Source organism: Aythya ferina (assembly GCF_964211825.1).
Source record: "Aythya ferina genome assembly, chromosome: 1".
In the NCBI taxonomy this organism is placed as follows: Eukaryota; Metazoa; Chordata; class Aves; order Anseriformes; family Anatidae; genus Aythya; species Aythya ferina.
In genome coordinates, this window is record NC_140296.1 from 113,240,158 (window position 1) to 113,256,195 (window position 16,038).

The window sequence follows — 16,038 nt, forward strand, 5'->3', positions numbered from 1 at the left end:
ACTGAGAGAAAAGCTACGGATTGATGAGCAGCAGGAGAGCAATGTGCAATTTAGCTTTTTCCCCACTTTGCGACTCCAATACTTTGTCAGTATTTTGTAATAATAACCTTACAAGGCAGCACAGCCCAGTGGCAGAGGTACCAGACTGGGTGGGAATCAGCTCTGATTCAGACGTCACCATTAATGACCACCTGAGACACTTTCAGCAGGCCTTATTGTCTGTCTGTGCCCAGCATACCAGGAAAATGGGAAGGATGATTTTTGTCTTTTATTCCGAGGACTTTTCAAGAGTTTGGGTGGGAAGTGCAGTATAACTATGGGTGGAATCAGCCAGTCTGAAGCTGGAAATATCCTGAGACTTCTGCCTCTTGCCATGCCTTGGCTACAACAAACGATTTCTGTGACATCCCATTCTATCACCTTCTTGAAAGACTTCACTGACAGAGGCTTCATAACTGCTTTTGCTGCTGATTTTGTAAAGTAGTTAGAGTGCAAGTGAAAACCTCTGAATTATTCGACAGCTACACCCATCACTGTATTTTGCTTCCTGTTTGCTGTGATTTAATGGAAACATTCACACCTTCCCTATAAGGCTGACCTAAGGCATGTTAAGAAGTTTGAACAGAAGGAAAACAATATCCACTTAAATTAAAAAGTAAGTAGGTCCAAAATACCATGAATAAACAATGACAACCAAAGCTGTTGAGGTGTTCATCAAAGACTGTGCTACTACCTTAGTTTGCCTCTGAAACCAAGGCACAATAACCAACATACAAAGAGAATGAAATCTCAGGGGCTTCAAATTATGAGCATTTTCATTAATAAAGCATTCTATCACTGCTCACTATTTTGCATTGCCAAAACTGACAGTGCCCCAGTGAGGACTAGAGATTTGTTGGGCCAGGTGCTAGTAACCCACAGGAAATCCTGACACCAGGCTTCCAATTTTACAGCCTGAATGAAATCTCTTTCCTCACCACCACCCCCGTGCAGCTGCTACTTCGGGCCCTTGATCCCTCCCCTCCCTGTGGCAGAAAAGCCTTCCTGCTGCCGGGAAATCCCAGCCCCAGCAGTGAAACCGGGGCCTTTGGCCAAGGTACCACAGTGCATGATGCCATGTGGTGTGCTGGCTGGGACCCACCACCAGCCAGCGGGAGCCCTCACCTTTGACTATGCTGACCTGATGACACCAAGTGGCATGTTGGACCCAAGAAGATTGAAATGAAAGAAAAAACACCCCAATATTAAATGTATATATATATATTTCCATCTGAGGGTTGGATAAAGTGCGCATGGTCTAAAAAGAAAAATATGTGTACATTACTCTAAGCTTATAATGGTAGCAATGTCTCATGGGTGCTTCTCCAAGTCACAATTGAACTTTTACAATATACAGAACCCCACTTTTAAGACATCTCATTCTACTTTCTCACAAATGCAAAGTGCTAGGCAATTATTGCAAAGCTGGAAATGCCTCAACCCTTAAATGACACGAGAGTCAACATATTTTTCTTCCAAGAATCTTACACTCCTATGCTCTGCAAAGAGATTTATAATGCACTGTTCCCATTGCACATGCAAGACCCTGCAGAACATCTCTGGAGAGAGGAGTAACTTTAGCCCTGTGTCCACACTCAGCTAAGGCTAAATGAAGGAAACAGGAATGCTTCCCCCGAGTCCTCTACTTCTGCCTCTGATTTTTACTGAGCTTGGTATTTCAGGTACTCAACCAGATTTTTTTTTTTTTTCCCCTCACCCTCCCATCGGAAAATTAATCAGTTCTTCACAAACTGTAGGTGAAATTTCTGACAACTCTCCTGAGCTCTGTTGGAATTTTTTTTTTGCTCTGGAAGATATAGTTTTTCTCTGCATACTAGTGGCAATTTCTCCCTTAAGAAAAAGTGCTAACGTTCAGCCCTCAAAAACAAAAACACTAGGTGTATTTCATATGTCTGTTGATCCAAGCCTGTGCCATCTTTATTGGGAAAATATTTTTAAAATGTTAGTCTCAGTATCACTGTAACACAGACTGCTTACACCTAGACATCCCTATCCCAGAAAACTCTGTGTTTTACAGAGTGACAAGAACTGTTAGTTGAGAAAAGAAACAAGTCTTATTTGTTTATAAAACAGTAGAAGGTGGGTGATCTGTTTTGAAAGTTTCCTTTGGGTAAGCTCCTAAGTCATTTTTGACCCTCAGTTTATTTAGATCAACTGTACAAACAGCAAGGACATGGGCTAGGGAAGTGTCTGATCTTAATTCCAGACCATTTCAGTAAGGTCAGAAAGGAAATTTTCAAGTTGCCTTTTTCACTAATTTCTCACCATTCTGGCTTGATTTGAACAGTATTTTTTTTTTTTTTTTTTTTTTTTTTGTGGAGCAGTGTCTGCTGTGACCCACAAGATCTTGCTTTTGAGAGAGGTATAATTTTACTGCTCCCCTAGCAGGCACTTAGCAACAGAAGGATATAGCCAAAAATCATTATACAATCTCATTAGGAGGCCATATAACAGCTAGTGACTGCCTATACTAATCTGAAAGATTTGGGCCAAGAAAGTAATACTGGGGAAGAGGTTCGTATAAAAAGGTATTAAACAGATACCAGTGAAAACCATCAGGTCATTGAAGCAGGTAGATTAGGGGAAAAAAAGCGGATTCTCTTGGTGTCATGTTTACCATGGTTAAAAACAGATGAGATATTTTTGAAGCTTGGTCCTAGAGGCACTTTGGCCTGAGAGCACTTTCTTAGAAATCAAACAACACTAGGTAACATGGCAGTCAAAGAGACTAAGCTGAAGAACCACTTGTACCCATAACAGTCATATACTTTATAAACAAAAAAGCAGATTTGAGTTAACAGAGCCCAGACTACTTACCATAGACCTAGATCACCATTTAGCATTGGCAACTTTATCTAATTAAGCACAAATAGCAGAGGATAGGGTTAACATGTGGGTGCCATTAAATACCTTTTTTTTTTTTTTTTAAAATACAAATGCATGCTTTAATCAGCATTTGTGTGGCAGAAAATACACAGTCTAGAAACCACATGAGAAGGATGAAAATAAGCTGTAGTTTTACACATAAAGGCCAGCAAAGGTCTGTGACTTCTTTAGCCCTGTGCTTCAGGGTGTCTTCCTTCTGCCTGGGGAAGGCAGCACTTACCTGGCCTGCATAAGCACCAGAAAAGTTATAAAACCATGTTACAGGGTACAGGGTTTGGCTGGCAGTAGGAACAAAGGTCTACTTTCATTTGACCTCTCTTTTATTTTATATTATTTTATGTTGCATGTCTGTTTAAAGGAATCTAATTATTTCTTTGGTTTTCTTATGGTTCTTTATATAGTCCATAATGAGGTGTTCATGTGTGTTTGGTCCCTTTGTTATAGTTGCTTTTACAACAAAATATATCCCCCCCTATATGAAGGGAATAGCTTATAGATGAGGGAGATGCAGAAAGGGACAGAAAAAAAGTCCTTTGTGGGCCAACTCCTTCTCTTCCCCAAAGTCCACATGCACAATGACAGAATGAAAGGTAACAAGGAAGAGAAAGAGAAATGAAACAAGTAATGACAGAAGAGAAAAAAAGCAACCAAGAAAGCATCTATATCTAAACCTCAGAAAGAGAATGTATTTTCATATTGTTTCCTATTTCCATTTGGCTTCCCTGGCAGGTAGCCCAGTGCTCCATCAGTAAGAGGAAAGGAAGTTACAGTATCACATTGTTGTAGGGATTGAATTTTATTGCTTTGCTATTACAATTAGGCAAGTATTAACTCAGTTAATGAGGCATAACTTTTTTTAAAAAAGTATATACAACTGGGGATTGTGGATTAGTCCTTTACTAAAGCCCCAAACAAAAAACTTTATGAGAGCTAAGGAAAGAGATTAAAAATAGTAAAATACTAAAAGGTGATGCACTTTAAAGGGGAATACTAAAAGCAGGGAATCATTAGTGTTGATTAGCTGACAACCAGCCTGAGGGAGGCTGCATGCTTTTGCAGTGACCAAACCTGCTAGCAAATATCGAGCTAGCCACGCAAAAAGCCACCCAGATACTAAACAAGAGATGGGGGAACAACCCTGGCGCCCTACTTTACTGGCCTGTGTGCAGGATACCTTTTCATTGTTCAAATTTTGAGCTTGGGATGCATTACCTCCCCCAGCAACCTGGATTTTTTTTTCTTTCTTTTTTTTGTTCCCATTCTTTTGTCTTAAGTGTCATATATTCCTACTAAAACGGTACATTTCTCTGGCTAAAATTATTATTCTACCACTCTAAATCCTAAGTGGGAAGAAATGTCTACACGGAACATGATTTATGGAGGAAACATTACAGGCAAATTTAAATGTCTGGTGGGAATCCACATAGTTAAACTTACATGGCAAGAGATCAGGAATGAAAAGCATAGTGAGGCAGGCAACTAACACGGTAACTTTTGAAATATTGCTTTGGTCATCTCCTAGCCTGAGTTCTGGATTCTCTGGCTGGTTGGGCTGTGGGCCATGATGGATTGGGGGCCTCCACAGGGCTCGTGCCAGCATCAGGAAAAGGGGGGGGGGAGGTTGGTACGATGCTTGCTGGGCACACAGGGGGATGGAGGGACCAAGGGAAGTCTGAAGGAGGAAGGTGTGCTTTGATTTGCAAAACATTTGTGGCTTGAGCCTACATTTGGGGCCTCCTGCACTGCTGAGGGAAGATGGGAGCTCTGAGAGTAATGAAAGGACTGCGTGAAGGGAGCGAGCCACCCTGTGAAATTGCTTCAAGCTGTAAAATACACTAAAGGAGTCGCTCCTGCTGCGAAAAGGGGGACAGGAAAATTGGCCTCAGAGATGCTTATTTGAATCGCTGGCCAGAGTGTGGCACAAAGGTACCAGACCTCCAGTTTATTTTTTTTATTTTTTTTATTCAGACAAATCGTTTTTAGCATATATATGTTTTTCCTGGCTTCATTTCAGCTCAGTGCCTTAAAATTAAATGTTATACTCCATGCTCTCAGTGAGACTAAACACTCTGTTTTTCGTCCTCGTGGGCTTTGTGCCAGGAGGAGAAATCCAGCCCTGGGGGGTGAGCTGGCCTAGGGCCCGTGCAGTGTTTTGGGGTGAAGACCATGGTGCTCCCAAGGTGGATGTCGTTTTGGCTGGAGTATTGGCGACTCAGCGCCTTCACAACGGACAGGGCTGCTCAGCAGGGCAGAGGCACTTGAACTTCAGCAGTTGAGCTGCAGTCTCAACATACATCCACAGCACAGTTTCTTCTGGGATTTACATGCAATATGTATTAAGGGAGCAGCCCACAGGCAGGCTACATGCGCAGGACGATGACACTTATGGGTGCCTGAGATCTCATGCCTGGTGCTTTATGCCAAGATGTGCTTTACTACTGCTGAAATGATAATTTCAGCTACATTTCATGGCTTAGCAATGAATCAATACGAGCTCAAAATCTGCTTCCCTAAATCCCCCAATACCAAGAATGTTTCACAAAGCTCTGATTATTTCACACTGTCTTGCACATGTACACTTCTGAAAGGGTTAGAAGCCCTCCTCAGTATTAATTACAAATCCATGGTGGGTAAGCTCAAGTGGGTCACTTTACTAAAGAGATTTAGAAATGGGGCTTTCTAATAATGTTCAGATAAACTGAATTGAAGAGGGGCAGAGATAAAAGGATATTTTCCCCCTTATATCAGCAGCAGTAAAATGAATTAATAGATTGCTAATGATCCCAGACAGTGGATCTCAACTACCTTCTGCCATGGTTTTGGCTAGGACAGAGTTAATTTTCTTTGTAGAGGCTCACACAATGCTGTGATTTTGATTTTTTATTAAAACAATGGTGCTAACACTCTGATGGTTGTGGTTGTTGCAAAGCAGTGCTTACACAGAGCCGAGGTCTTTTCAGTTCTGGTGAGGAGGCTGGGGGCCCACCGGGAGCTGGGAGGGGACACAGCCAGGACAGATGGCCCAGGCTGACCAAAGGCATGTCCCATGTTGTGTGGAGTCATGCTCCAAAAAAAAAAGCTGGGGTAAAGAAAGAGGAAGGGTGGGATGTTTGGAGAGATGGCATTTGTCTTCCCAAGAAACCATTCTGTGTGATGAGCCCTGCTGTCCTGGGAGTGGCTGAGCACCTGCCTGCCCGTGGGAAGTAGTGAATGAATTCCTTTTTTGCTTTGCTTGTGCTTTTACTTTACCTAGTAAACTGTCTTTACCTCAAACCATAAGCTCTCACACTTTAACCTTTCCGATTCTCTCCCCTATCCCACTTGGGGAGAGCGAGCAAGCACTGTGTGGGGCTGAGCTGTCTGCCAGGGCTAAGCCACAGCACCTGCATAGGATGCTTGACTGTATTATCCAGCCTCAAAGTCATACAGCAGTGATGAACCTCACTTGTTCAGACTAATTAAAAACAAATAATGAAAGTTGCTAATCAACCAGATGTTACGACGCATTTATTTAATGGCGACTCTTAGTTGCTTTCTTGCTTGCAAAAGTTCAAGACACAAGCTGAGCTCCTAGGCATGCAGTAAAAGCATTTGCCCATATGCATTGCAGTTTTATTTTAGAACTAGGAATCCTCGGAGTCAGAACAAGTGATTGATGCTCTCAGGTTGTCAGTTTGTGAAAATTACTGTAACAAACTTGAAGAACTAGTCCAAGAGTAGCCACTGGCTATTCTCATGGAGCTCAGCAGACTGGAGAGGAGACCTTTAAAAAGGGGAGAGAGGCAGAAGCAGGCAATTTCAGACTAGGTATGCTAACCTTGCAATACATTTTTATGCAGCTGGAGAATTACAAGGTCTTAAGAAACCAGCTAAGATTTGTCTGTCAAGAATAAACAGATCATGTCAAACCAGCCTAATTTATTTCTGTGACGGGATAATCTAAAAACTAGTAGATGTGATTTATCTTGTCTTTAGTAAGACTTCTGCTGCTGTCCCACATGACATTGCCATGAGCTAACTGGGGAAATATGGGCTATTATGAAATCACTGTAATGTGAACGCATAGCGAGCTGAAAAATCTTACTAACTTACTGAGTACTTATCGTTTATCAGAGGTTCTCTGGCAGTCTGAAAAGCATAAGAAGGCAAGAGAAGGCTGTTCTCCACATTTCATAGTTTGCATTAGTAACCAGCATGATGAACATGTGTATGGTTATATGATGTGTGAATGAAACAAGGTTGAAATAATTATTTCTAAGAGAAATATTTTAAAATTACAAGATTAAAATCCATTTAGAATTACACAAAAAAATTGGACTGAGGACTGAAAAAAAAAAACTGAGAGCACACATACAAATGGGGTATTACTGGTGAGGCTTGGAAAGGATCTGAGGAATTACAGTGGCTCACAAAATGAAGGGAAGTGTGGATATATGCATTATCAGGAGTGGTATATGTAAGACAGCAGAAGTAATTGCCTGACATTGCTTGGCACTCCTTAGGCTTTTACTGGTTTAGATAGGTAGGTCTGGTCATCATCCTTAAGAAGGAATGCAAAGTGGGAAAAAAAGTCACTTAGACATTCTTAAAAACAAAAAACAAAAAACAACTGTGTATCTGTATTTATGGAACTGATTATCAGCAATTTATCCACCCAGATTTGAGCTGAGAGATGGTGGTGGGATGGAAGACATTTGCTCATTCTGCCACTGTTCATTTCAATGTACCCTACTGTTATTTCAAAATTGGCTGTGAACGCTAACACCATTTTACAGCAAATGCAACAGTTACAAAAGCATTAATATCCACTGTGCCATTGGGGATATAATGCAAACACAATGCATCAGGTCAGGTTAAAGGGACAGACACGAGTCACCATAACAGAACTGCTGAAGTGAAACCCATTTGCACTGCAAACAGTTTGCATGCAGTATAGATGGGACCAACAGAGCTGCATCCCTGTCCTGCAAGTTGAGCATTTAAATCCCCTCATTAGGATTTAAAATGACACCAGATGCACCCACCACAGAACAGCGTGAGGCATGCTGCTGTTAAGAAGGAAAAGTGGGTTTCAATCCAGCTGTTGCTGTTTCAAGTTAAGTCCAATTTTTGTCTGTATATTCTGGGTAGCTGCTTTCGGTGATTTCCCCCTTCTACTAAAGATACCAAGATGAAATGCCAAAACAAAACCCGTATGTTTCATTCACATCCATAAAGTTTATCAACTTACACACTCCAGAACAGGTATATCATTCATTGTTTTGCACCGGTAAGCGCAGTAATATACAAAAGCATGCACAATCATTTATGGTACAGAAAGATTCTATAACTTGAGGAATAAAGTAATTTTAGCTGGTTTTGGCAAACATTCAAACCACTCATATTTTTCTGGGAAGATAATTCCTGAGATGCAAAGCTGAGTTGTATGTTGGCATTTTCAAAGATGCTGTACTTTGGTGAAGCATACAGAAACAAATCGGTAGGGACACAACAAAACAGGAGCAAAATATTATCTAACACAGATACTCAGAGGCAAGAAATGATCATGGGGTTAAACTACTGTAAGCGGTGGGCTTTTTTATTTCATTGAAAAGTACATCTATTACTGGATCCAACATAGTTATAAGATGAAAAGAGGTCCACTGGCAAGGGAAGAAAAAAAAAAGCTGAAGTTTGGAAATACTTGACACAACTGAAATAAAAGACAGCTTTTTCAGTATCCCATAGGCAGGCTGTAGTAGACGATGCTTTCCTATATCCATGGAGAAATAAAGTCTTTGACTGATGTAAGTCAGTTTAGCACAAATGCTGGTCTGTTTATTTAAAACCTGCACTACTTGTTTCTTTTAATAGATAATATAGGCAATATCTAGCTTTCACTCTGAACCCATGCTTTAACACTCAGAATTTATCCATATTTAATTACAATTTTATCACACTTTTCTAATCAAATAAATTTACTTTGTCTTCCAAGCAATCACCTCAGTATTCCAGTATGTAAAAAATACTTTCATTATGTTTATTATAAAAATATAAATGTTTCCACTACAAATCATTTTACATTAGTAAGAGGCCATCTACAATTGCACAATATATAAACTAAATGAGTAAGTAATGCTTTAAAATACAAGTTAAAGTAAATACATATTGCCAATCAAATCACATCTATACATTGCTTATTGAATGCTAAGTAACAGCACAAAACTAGATATGTTAACAGAAATAAATAAAATGGAAACTATATTTAAAGATACAAAACCAATAATATGGTATGACATTTTTATGAGCAGTTGCATTTTGCTTGATGTCAATAACCAATGCGAGTCCTGTACAGGAAGATGGCCACACGAATTCTAGTATCTCTACTCCACAATGAAGAATTGTACACTGCTATGTATACATATGTACATGGGGAAAGGGAGTATAGGATGCTTGCAACAGAGGCCACTTACAGTACAAATCAGCTTTTGATGGGGAGAAATAACTAAATGTATTTTAAAACACGCTATACTCCTAAGAGCAAAGAAAAGCAAAATTTTTTTGTTTTTGTTTTTTTTTCCCCAAGCATCAGTGAGATTGTTTTGTTTTGTTTTATGCTGAGCATGCTCAAACAGTGGGCAAGGAACATGATGTGGTACTATGAGAAAATGGAGGGTGGTTGGTGTAAAGTTTTCAGTCATAATCTAAAACTCTGAGAACTGGTTCTGTGTTTTCAGAAGCATTTCTAAGATCTCTTCCCCCTACCCCAGCCCACTCTCCCCCACTCCCTAGAATGAAGCTGAAGAGAAAGGTCATGAGGAAGCTGTTACAAAATACTGTCACCACACATATTGCCAGCAAATGGATTTTGGTGAATTTTTAAATTCACTGACAATGTCTGACAGTCTCAAACAGGAAAAGAAAGATTCTGAATGAACTAAGCAACTAAAAATACAGCTTTTATATTTAGCATGCTGTATGTCAAGATAGATTGGAGTAGATAAGAAGTGTTCTCTACTGTTTAAGTGCTTCGTATTTTCTTCCATTTTTCATTTATTTCAACTTACTTTAAAATCCATTCATTTTTCTTTCAGAAAACATTACTAAATACTATCCTGTGAGTGCATTTCAAATGCAATCCTTTACAGCATGTTCACTGCCCCTAATTCTGCTCCTATTTTAGTAATGTGAGATAAATTCTGTCTCTCTATATTTTATAAGTCTTGGACCCATGAAGAGCAATTTAAAAACTGATTCAGCCACACAAATCCCAGGAACTGATTTCTCCCTTATTTATGTGCCCTATGCTAGCTACAAAGAGCTTCAAAAACAAGACCAACATGACAAAAACCATGGCTAGTTAGCTTGTTTTGTGCACACAGCACAAGGTGGCATGCCACACAGTCATCTGCCTCACCTACAGTCTTGGACTGCCAGGGACTCACCGGAATCAGGTTTAAACTAAAGGATGGGGAGCTAGAAATCCAGGGTGGTTTAAAATGATGGCCAGAGCGTGACACCACATCAAGAGCATTAAGAAACTGGCACTGGAAGTGCCTCACACTGAGATTTAAACCATTCAGTTTCAGAGGAAAGAGCTGTGTCTGCTCAGAGCCAGGACTGACACGCTCAGGAGCTTAAGAGCTTGCTATTGGGAAGATGCTGAAGATGGGGGAGGACTCAAATCCCCTCCTGGAGGCCCATTTTTCCACTGGAAACTGAATGCTCTTCTGTAGGTATGCTCCTTCCTGCTTTCTTTCAAGGAACCACACAGTTCCTTGAAAGAGTTTACTCTTCTCTTTTAAAAGACCACAGCCTGCCTTACTCCTTGACTAACCTTGCAGAAGGTTACTCCTCCTGTGTGGAGCCTGGCAATTTTTGTTACAGCAGGACACCTACCAGTGCACACTCATGCAAGGGCTGCAGCTTCTGGACTTTCAAAAAACAGTGAGACAGATTTTGAGCTTTTTAGCCCTGTTGAGACTGGGCTGGCTACAGCCATGGGGCACCAAGTACGTTCCCAAAGAACCTGAGCCAAAAAGCAAGGCCCCTGCAGGATCACAGCGGCTGGACAGAGGTATTCTGGATCAAACTTAGGCAAAATTACATACCAAATCACCATTGCATGACCTTAAATCATCCTTGCCAGCTATCCAACTAACCTTGGCTGCAAATCACCATCTCAGTTGCTGTCTGCATGGTCATACAACTCCCAGTTACCAGCACTGGGAGTGGAGCTCATCAGATGGAAGACAGAAACGGCTTGTTCCTCAGAAAGCACCCTCAGTTCACTCAGGATGCACTCATTCCTAACTCTTTTTAAGTTTGCTAGGCTAATCTCCCATCTGAACAGCATCTGTGAGCAGTGGTCCTTGCTGTGCCTGACATGAAAACAGGCCTCTGCGAAGTAACAAAATGTACGTGCCTGAACAGGCCAGGCATTGATCAGGAAACGAAGAGGCAAACAATTCTGCCAGAATTCAAGCCTGGGTTAAAATACCACTCACTGCAAAGGGAAGGAATCTCAGCAAGTCCAGATGCTTTGCCTAGTGTCAGAGCTGGAAAAAAAGACCATCTTTCTTTCCTTTTGTATTTCATATATGATATTGTGAGCATAAAATAATCTAGTAATTAACCCTCATACAGTTTCTCAGGTTAAACCAATGAAGTTCGGATAACATTTGGCACTTGTCAATAATACAGCCAGGTTAAGGTATTTAAGCATAAATATAAACAATAATTGAAAAAAAAAAAAAAGGAAATAAATAAGTCTTTTAAAAATGAAGACTTTTTTTTTCTATTTAAATGAACACAATTAGGGAAGCTAACATAACGGTGAAAATCTTTTGTCAACTAACTCAAAATCACTACAAACTTTATTTCTGTATTTCTTTCTGAAGTTGAAATAGCATGTTACAATGACATTATAGTAAATATGGCCAGACAGGTTGTGAGGTATAGTCCTCTATTTTCCTTGCATTTAAAGAAATAAAATACCTGTTACAGATCTCTTCTGTATAAAAATACTGCAAGTCTTTCTTTCTTCTTGTTTGCTGTATAGATCAAATACACAGCTTTTATGTCCTTGGGTTTTTCATGTTATTCAGTCACTTAATATTAAAATGGCTCTAGGTTTTAGTATCACTGTTTTTTACTTGGAAGGATTTTTTTTTTTATTTTTTTTTTTCCTTTTTGAAATTTACTATCTGCATTAACAGTCAGTTAAGAGCACCCACCCTTTAGGATTAACAGATAGAAAACAAGTTCGCTCCTATTTTAAGGCATTTATACTCAGTATTTGAGTGTCTTAGTGGGTTTGAAATTTCAACCGTTACGTTTCCAGAGCTGTTGCAAAGAAGTCCTTTAAATGGTTCCGTTTATCAGCCATCACTTTTGCCCTTAGATGCAACTTTTCTTTTTTTTTTTTTCTTTCTGTCCTCAGCAACATCATTTTGGTACCTTACACAGGAACGGGGCTGGTCTTTGTATGAGTTTCTAGAGCTTTGATACTGCTGACAATCTTCTTTTGAGGCCCCACAACAGTAACGCCAATTTTCTTCGTGTCCCTGGAAAAAAGAGAACACGCACCAGGTGAGTGAGCATCCTGCATCTGCGCTTCCTAGAGCAGATGAGAGCAAACAGCAATCAACTCGCTTGTCTTATATTGCTGTGTTGGATGCACCTCCAGGTATGGCAATACAGCTAAAACACAAACCCTGGCATGAAGACTACTGAGAGCTATGAAAACAGCAGGAGGCTGCAAAAAAGTAAAATCTCATTTAGCCCTGTTGTGTTAGCTTCCCTGGAAGCAAGGACAGTGAAGCAGTGTTTGCCGCTGGCATACGCACTGGGACTTAGGGGAGAGGGGCCCACTTCTGGGCCAGCTGTGATCTTGAGCCCCTCTACCTCCTCCATGCCCCTATCAGTCTGATCACTCTTCCTGACCAATGGACATCTCGCCGTTATGTGCTGAGCCCACTGAACAATCAGTGGTGGGATTAATGGCTGTGTGGCCAAGCTTCCCGGGTCTATTGCTCTATCGCTGTTTTTCACCCCTCATTTCTGCAGGCAGCCAGTTCTCTTTGTTCCTTGTGCAACACAGAAGTGGTTTAACACTTGCCAAGGGCTCATTAACCAGTGGCTCACAGGAAATTGGGCATTCCTGGAGGATTTCTGCACTGTCCCCAAAGGGTAATTGCCATAAAAACCCATTATCAGCCTTTTTATAGTTGCAATAATACACTAATTAACAGCATTGATGTGTTTAATTATCAACCCTGCAGCTGTTGGCTACCTCTTCATAACTGGTCCTGTATCCACTGAGCCCAATGGGGAGTCAAGATTTTCCTGATCAGTAAATTTATAACCATACTTGATGCCTTTTCAGGTGCAGATAACATTACCATACTCTTCCTCATCATACGGCATTTGAACGTAATGAACTTTCAAGTTTTAAGTTTCCAAGTGTGTCTTGATTAAATGTCAAAAGGAGAGGCAGGAGGGAGTTTGCCCCCGAACAATAATTATCATGTAGGAGGAAATGCTACATAGCGCTTGTTCTTTGTCGCATGAGTTGATGGAATATGGGATGGGCAAAAAAATAAGGATTGGCCCACATGCCACTTGCGGGGAAAGAACAGATAAAGGGCAGATTATAAACAATGCACAAAGCAACTACAAAACTGTGAGTGAAGGTAAGAAATGCTTGTGTACCGCTGCTATGCACAGTGCTGCTGTATCAGAAGAAATGGCAATTTCCTTTACATTACTGAGAAAAAGGTATAGGACAGTGGTCTTCACAAAATCAACAGAGCACCTAGTTTTTTTTCATGTGTATCACAACCACTACAATACTTTACAGTTATCCCTTTATAAATAAGATTATTTTAACTAAAATCTGGAAGCTGAGTATAAAAATGCCACTCATGCTTATTTAAACGTGTACCTCCAGTCGTACATAACTGGTAACAAGGGGCTGTGGTTATTTCAAACTTACTCTGTGGAAATCTTGGCTATTGTATCACAGGAGCTGTACTCCACGCCCGTGAAAATGTCTTTGCACTGTCCTGTCCGAAAACCATTGAGCCAATCACCTGTTGAGCGGAAGGCTGCAATGTCAACGTTACTTTGGTCCAGGAGAAGATTTGATGGCCTGAAATGAAAAAGAATATGATGAAAGTTATGGATCAAGTACAAGTATAGATTTATTTTGTCTGAACTTATCACTGGCAGCAGTAAGAGCTTCCATGCTACTTGCAGCTTTTCTGCTCATCTGTGGAATTTTTCTGCCACTGAGGCCACATGCACTCATGCTGGCAGCTTTGACAAACACTGTGTAATCACCTCGCTTAAGAGCTCCAGCTTCTCATGCCCAGGTTTTAAATCACTGAAGCATCACCAATTCATGAAACGCACCATTACGTTACAATTTAATGTGTTTAAGCATTAGCAAAGACAAGCCTAATTTAGATTATGTTTATGTGATCCACCTAGTCCCAAACAACATACTAGTCAGTACAACAATGTGCACTCTAAACTTCAAATTGAGTGTGCTGGTAGAATTTACTGGTTCAGAGTATTGCAGCCCACTGAAAAATCCTAAGTGGTGCTATTAAGTTAGAAGCACATAAAATAAGATACTAGGAGATTTTTAAAAAAGTTGTTATCAAGTCTAAAAATGAAATGGTAAGTGAATTGTGAAACAAATGTAACCACAAAAGACTTGTATTCTGCAGTGTGCAGAGGCAGAAATGAGGTAATTTGTTCTTACATACACGTAGCCAAATTGAAATGTAATTGCCTTGTCCAGTTTAAAGATGGTGTTCATTCTAAGACTGAAACTTCCATAAGGGTATCATACAAATAATCTGAAAGTGCAAACTGAATTACCGCCTGCCTTTGAAATGAACTTGGTGCTCATGAAGGATGCTGAACCGACCCAACTCGCATCCAAGTTCTCTACTTAGAAAACAATCAAGAAATCAATAAGAAACGAAATCAAGTCAAGAAATCAAACAAAGCACATCTCCGTGCTTCTTTGCCCATTTAAATATTTTTTCCATAAGTTTAAGACTACCTAGAAGCTATTGGGAAGAAATAACCCTTCTGAAAATAAAACAAGGCTCAAATACGTAATTTTCTAACAAGGAGGAATATATTGTAGCTGACCCTGCACTTTGCATATTGCATACAGCAGCAGTGGCTACTCCTAAAATTGATCCAGAAAATTAGTTCTGTCTGGTATGAGGGCTCTTGTTTTCATAGTCTTGTCAGCCTATGATGGCTTCTCATGTGATGGCATGAAGGCTAAAAATAAAGGTCAGTTCTTCTCTGTAATGTCACGCAAGTCAGTCTCAACCTCACCTTGTTTTAGCCATCTAGAAATACAGTGGTTATGCCCGGGTAGCTTTCTGAACTATTTGCTACAGTCCATGGAGAGATGCACACATTTCCAGGCAGGGGATTCGTCTACTCTGCAAGAGGTCTTCCCAGCAGGCAGCTTGGATGAGACATCCAGCTCTGTCCTCAGCAGCCTCTCCTTGCTGACCTGCTCTTTATTTTATTATTTTTATTTTTTTTTTTGGTGATAAGGAAGCCCCTGAATAGCAATGCAATCAGTAACTTCTTTCTGCTGACAAGACACCTTACTAATTCCAATTTCCTTTCTCTCTCAGTGCTAATTAGTACAATAATGGCTTCCTCGACTAGTCAGATGCTATTAGAGACATCGACTATTTTTACATTTATTTCCTCCACTGACACACATATGCCAAATCCAGGCAGCTTTTTAGCCCCCATTCAGAAATACGCACGCTCCATTTTAAGTCAAATATAGAATCACAGAATCATTCAGGTTGCAAAAGACCTCCAAGATCATCTGGTCCAACCACCACCCTGCCACCAATATCATCTACTAAACCATGTCCCTAAGCACCATGGCCTACCTTTCCTTAAACACCCTCAGGGACAGTGATGCCACTACCTTCCCTGGGCAATCCATACCCTCTAAGTACATTATAGGTGTCTTGTTTCAGGCTTAAACCTAAGAATGTGCTTAGCTGTCATTTCCTGATGCTGCTACTCATGAGCACAGGAGACTGACCTAGAAGATGA

At 40.4% G+C, this 16,038-nt stretch overlaps 1 protein-coding gene across 4 annotated transcripts in view; it reads right to left on the reverse strand.

Moving 5' to 3' along the window:
• Positions 1-8,143: 8,143 nt before the first annotated feature.
• The window catches only part of EPHA3 (EPH receptor A3), a 237,752-nt gene continuing 229,857 nt past the window's right edge, over positions 8,144-16,038 (reverse strand). For all 4 annotated transcript variants that reach the window (XM_084511168.1, XM_084511166.1, XM_084511165.1 and 1 more), the window contains 2 exons: positions 13,922-14,077; positions 8,144-12,491 (listed from right to left, as the gene is read on the reverse strand). In XM_084511168.1, the coding sequence (XP_084367294.1) occupies positions 12,386-12,491; positions 13,922-14,077 (262 nt within the window). In that variant the 3' untranslated portion in view covers positions 8,144-12,385. The remainder of the gene's footprint in view (positions 12,492-13,921; positions 14,078-16,038) is intronic.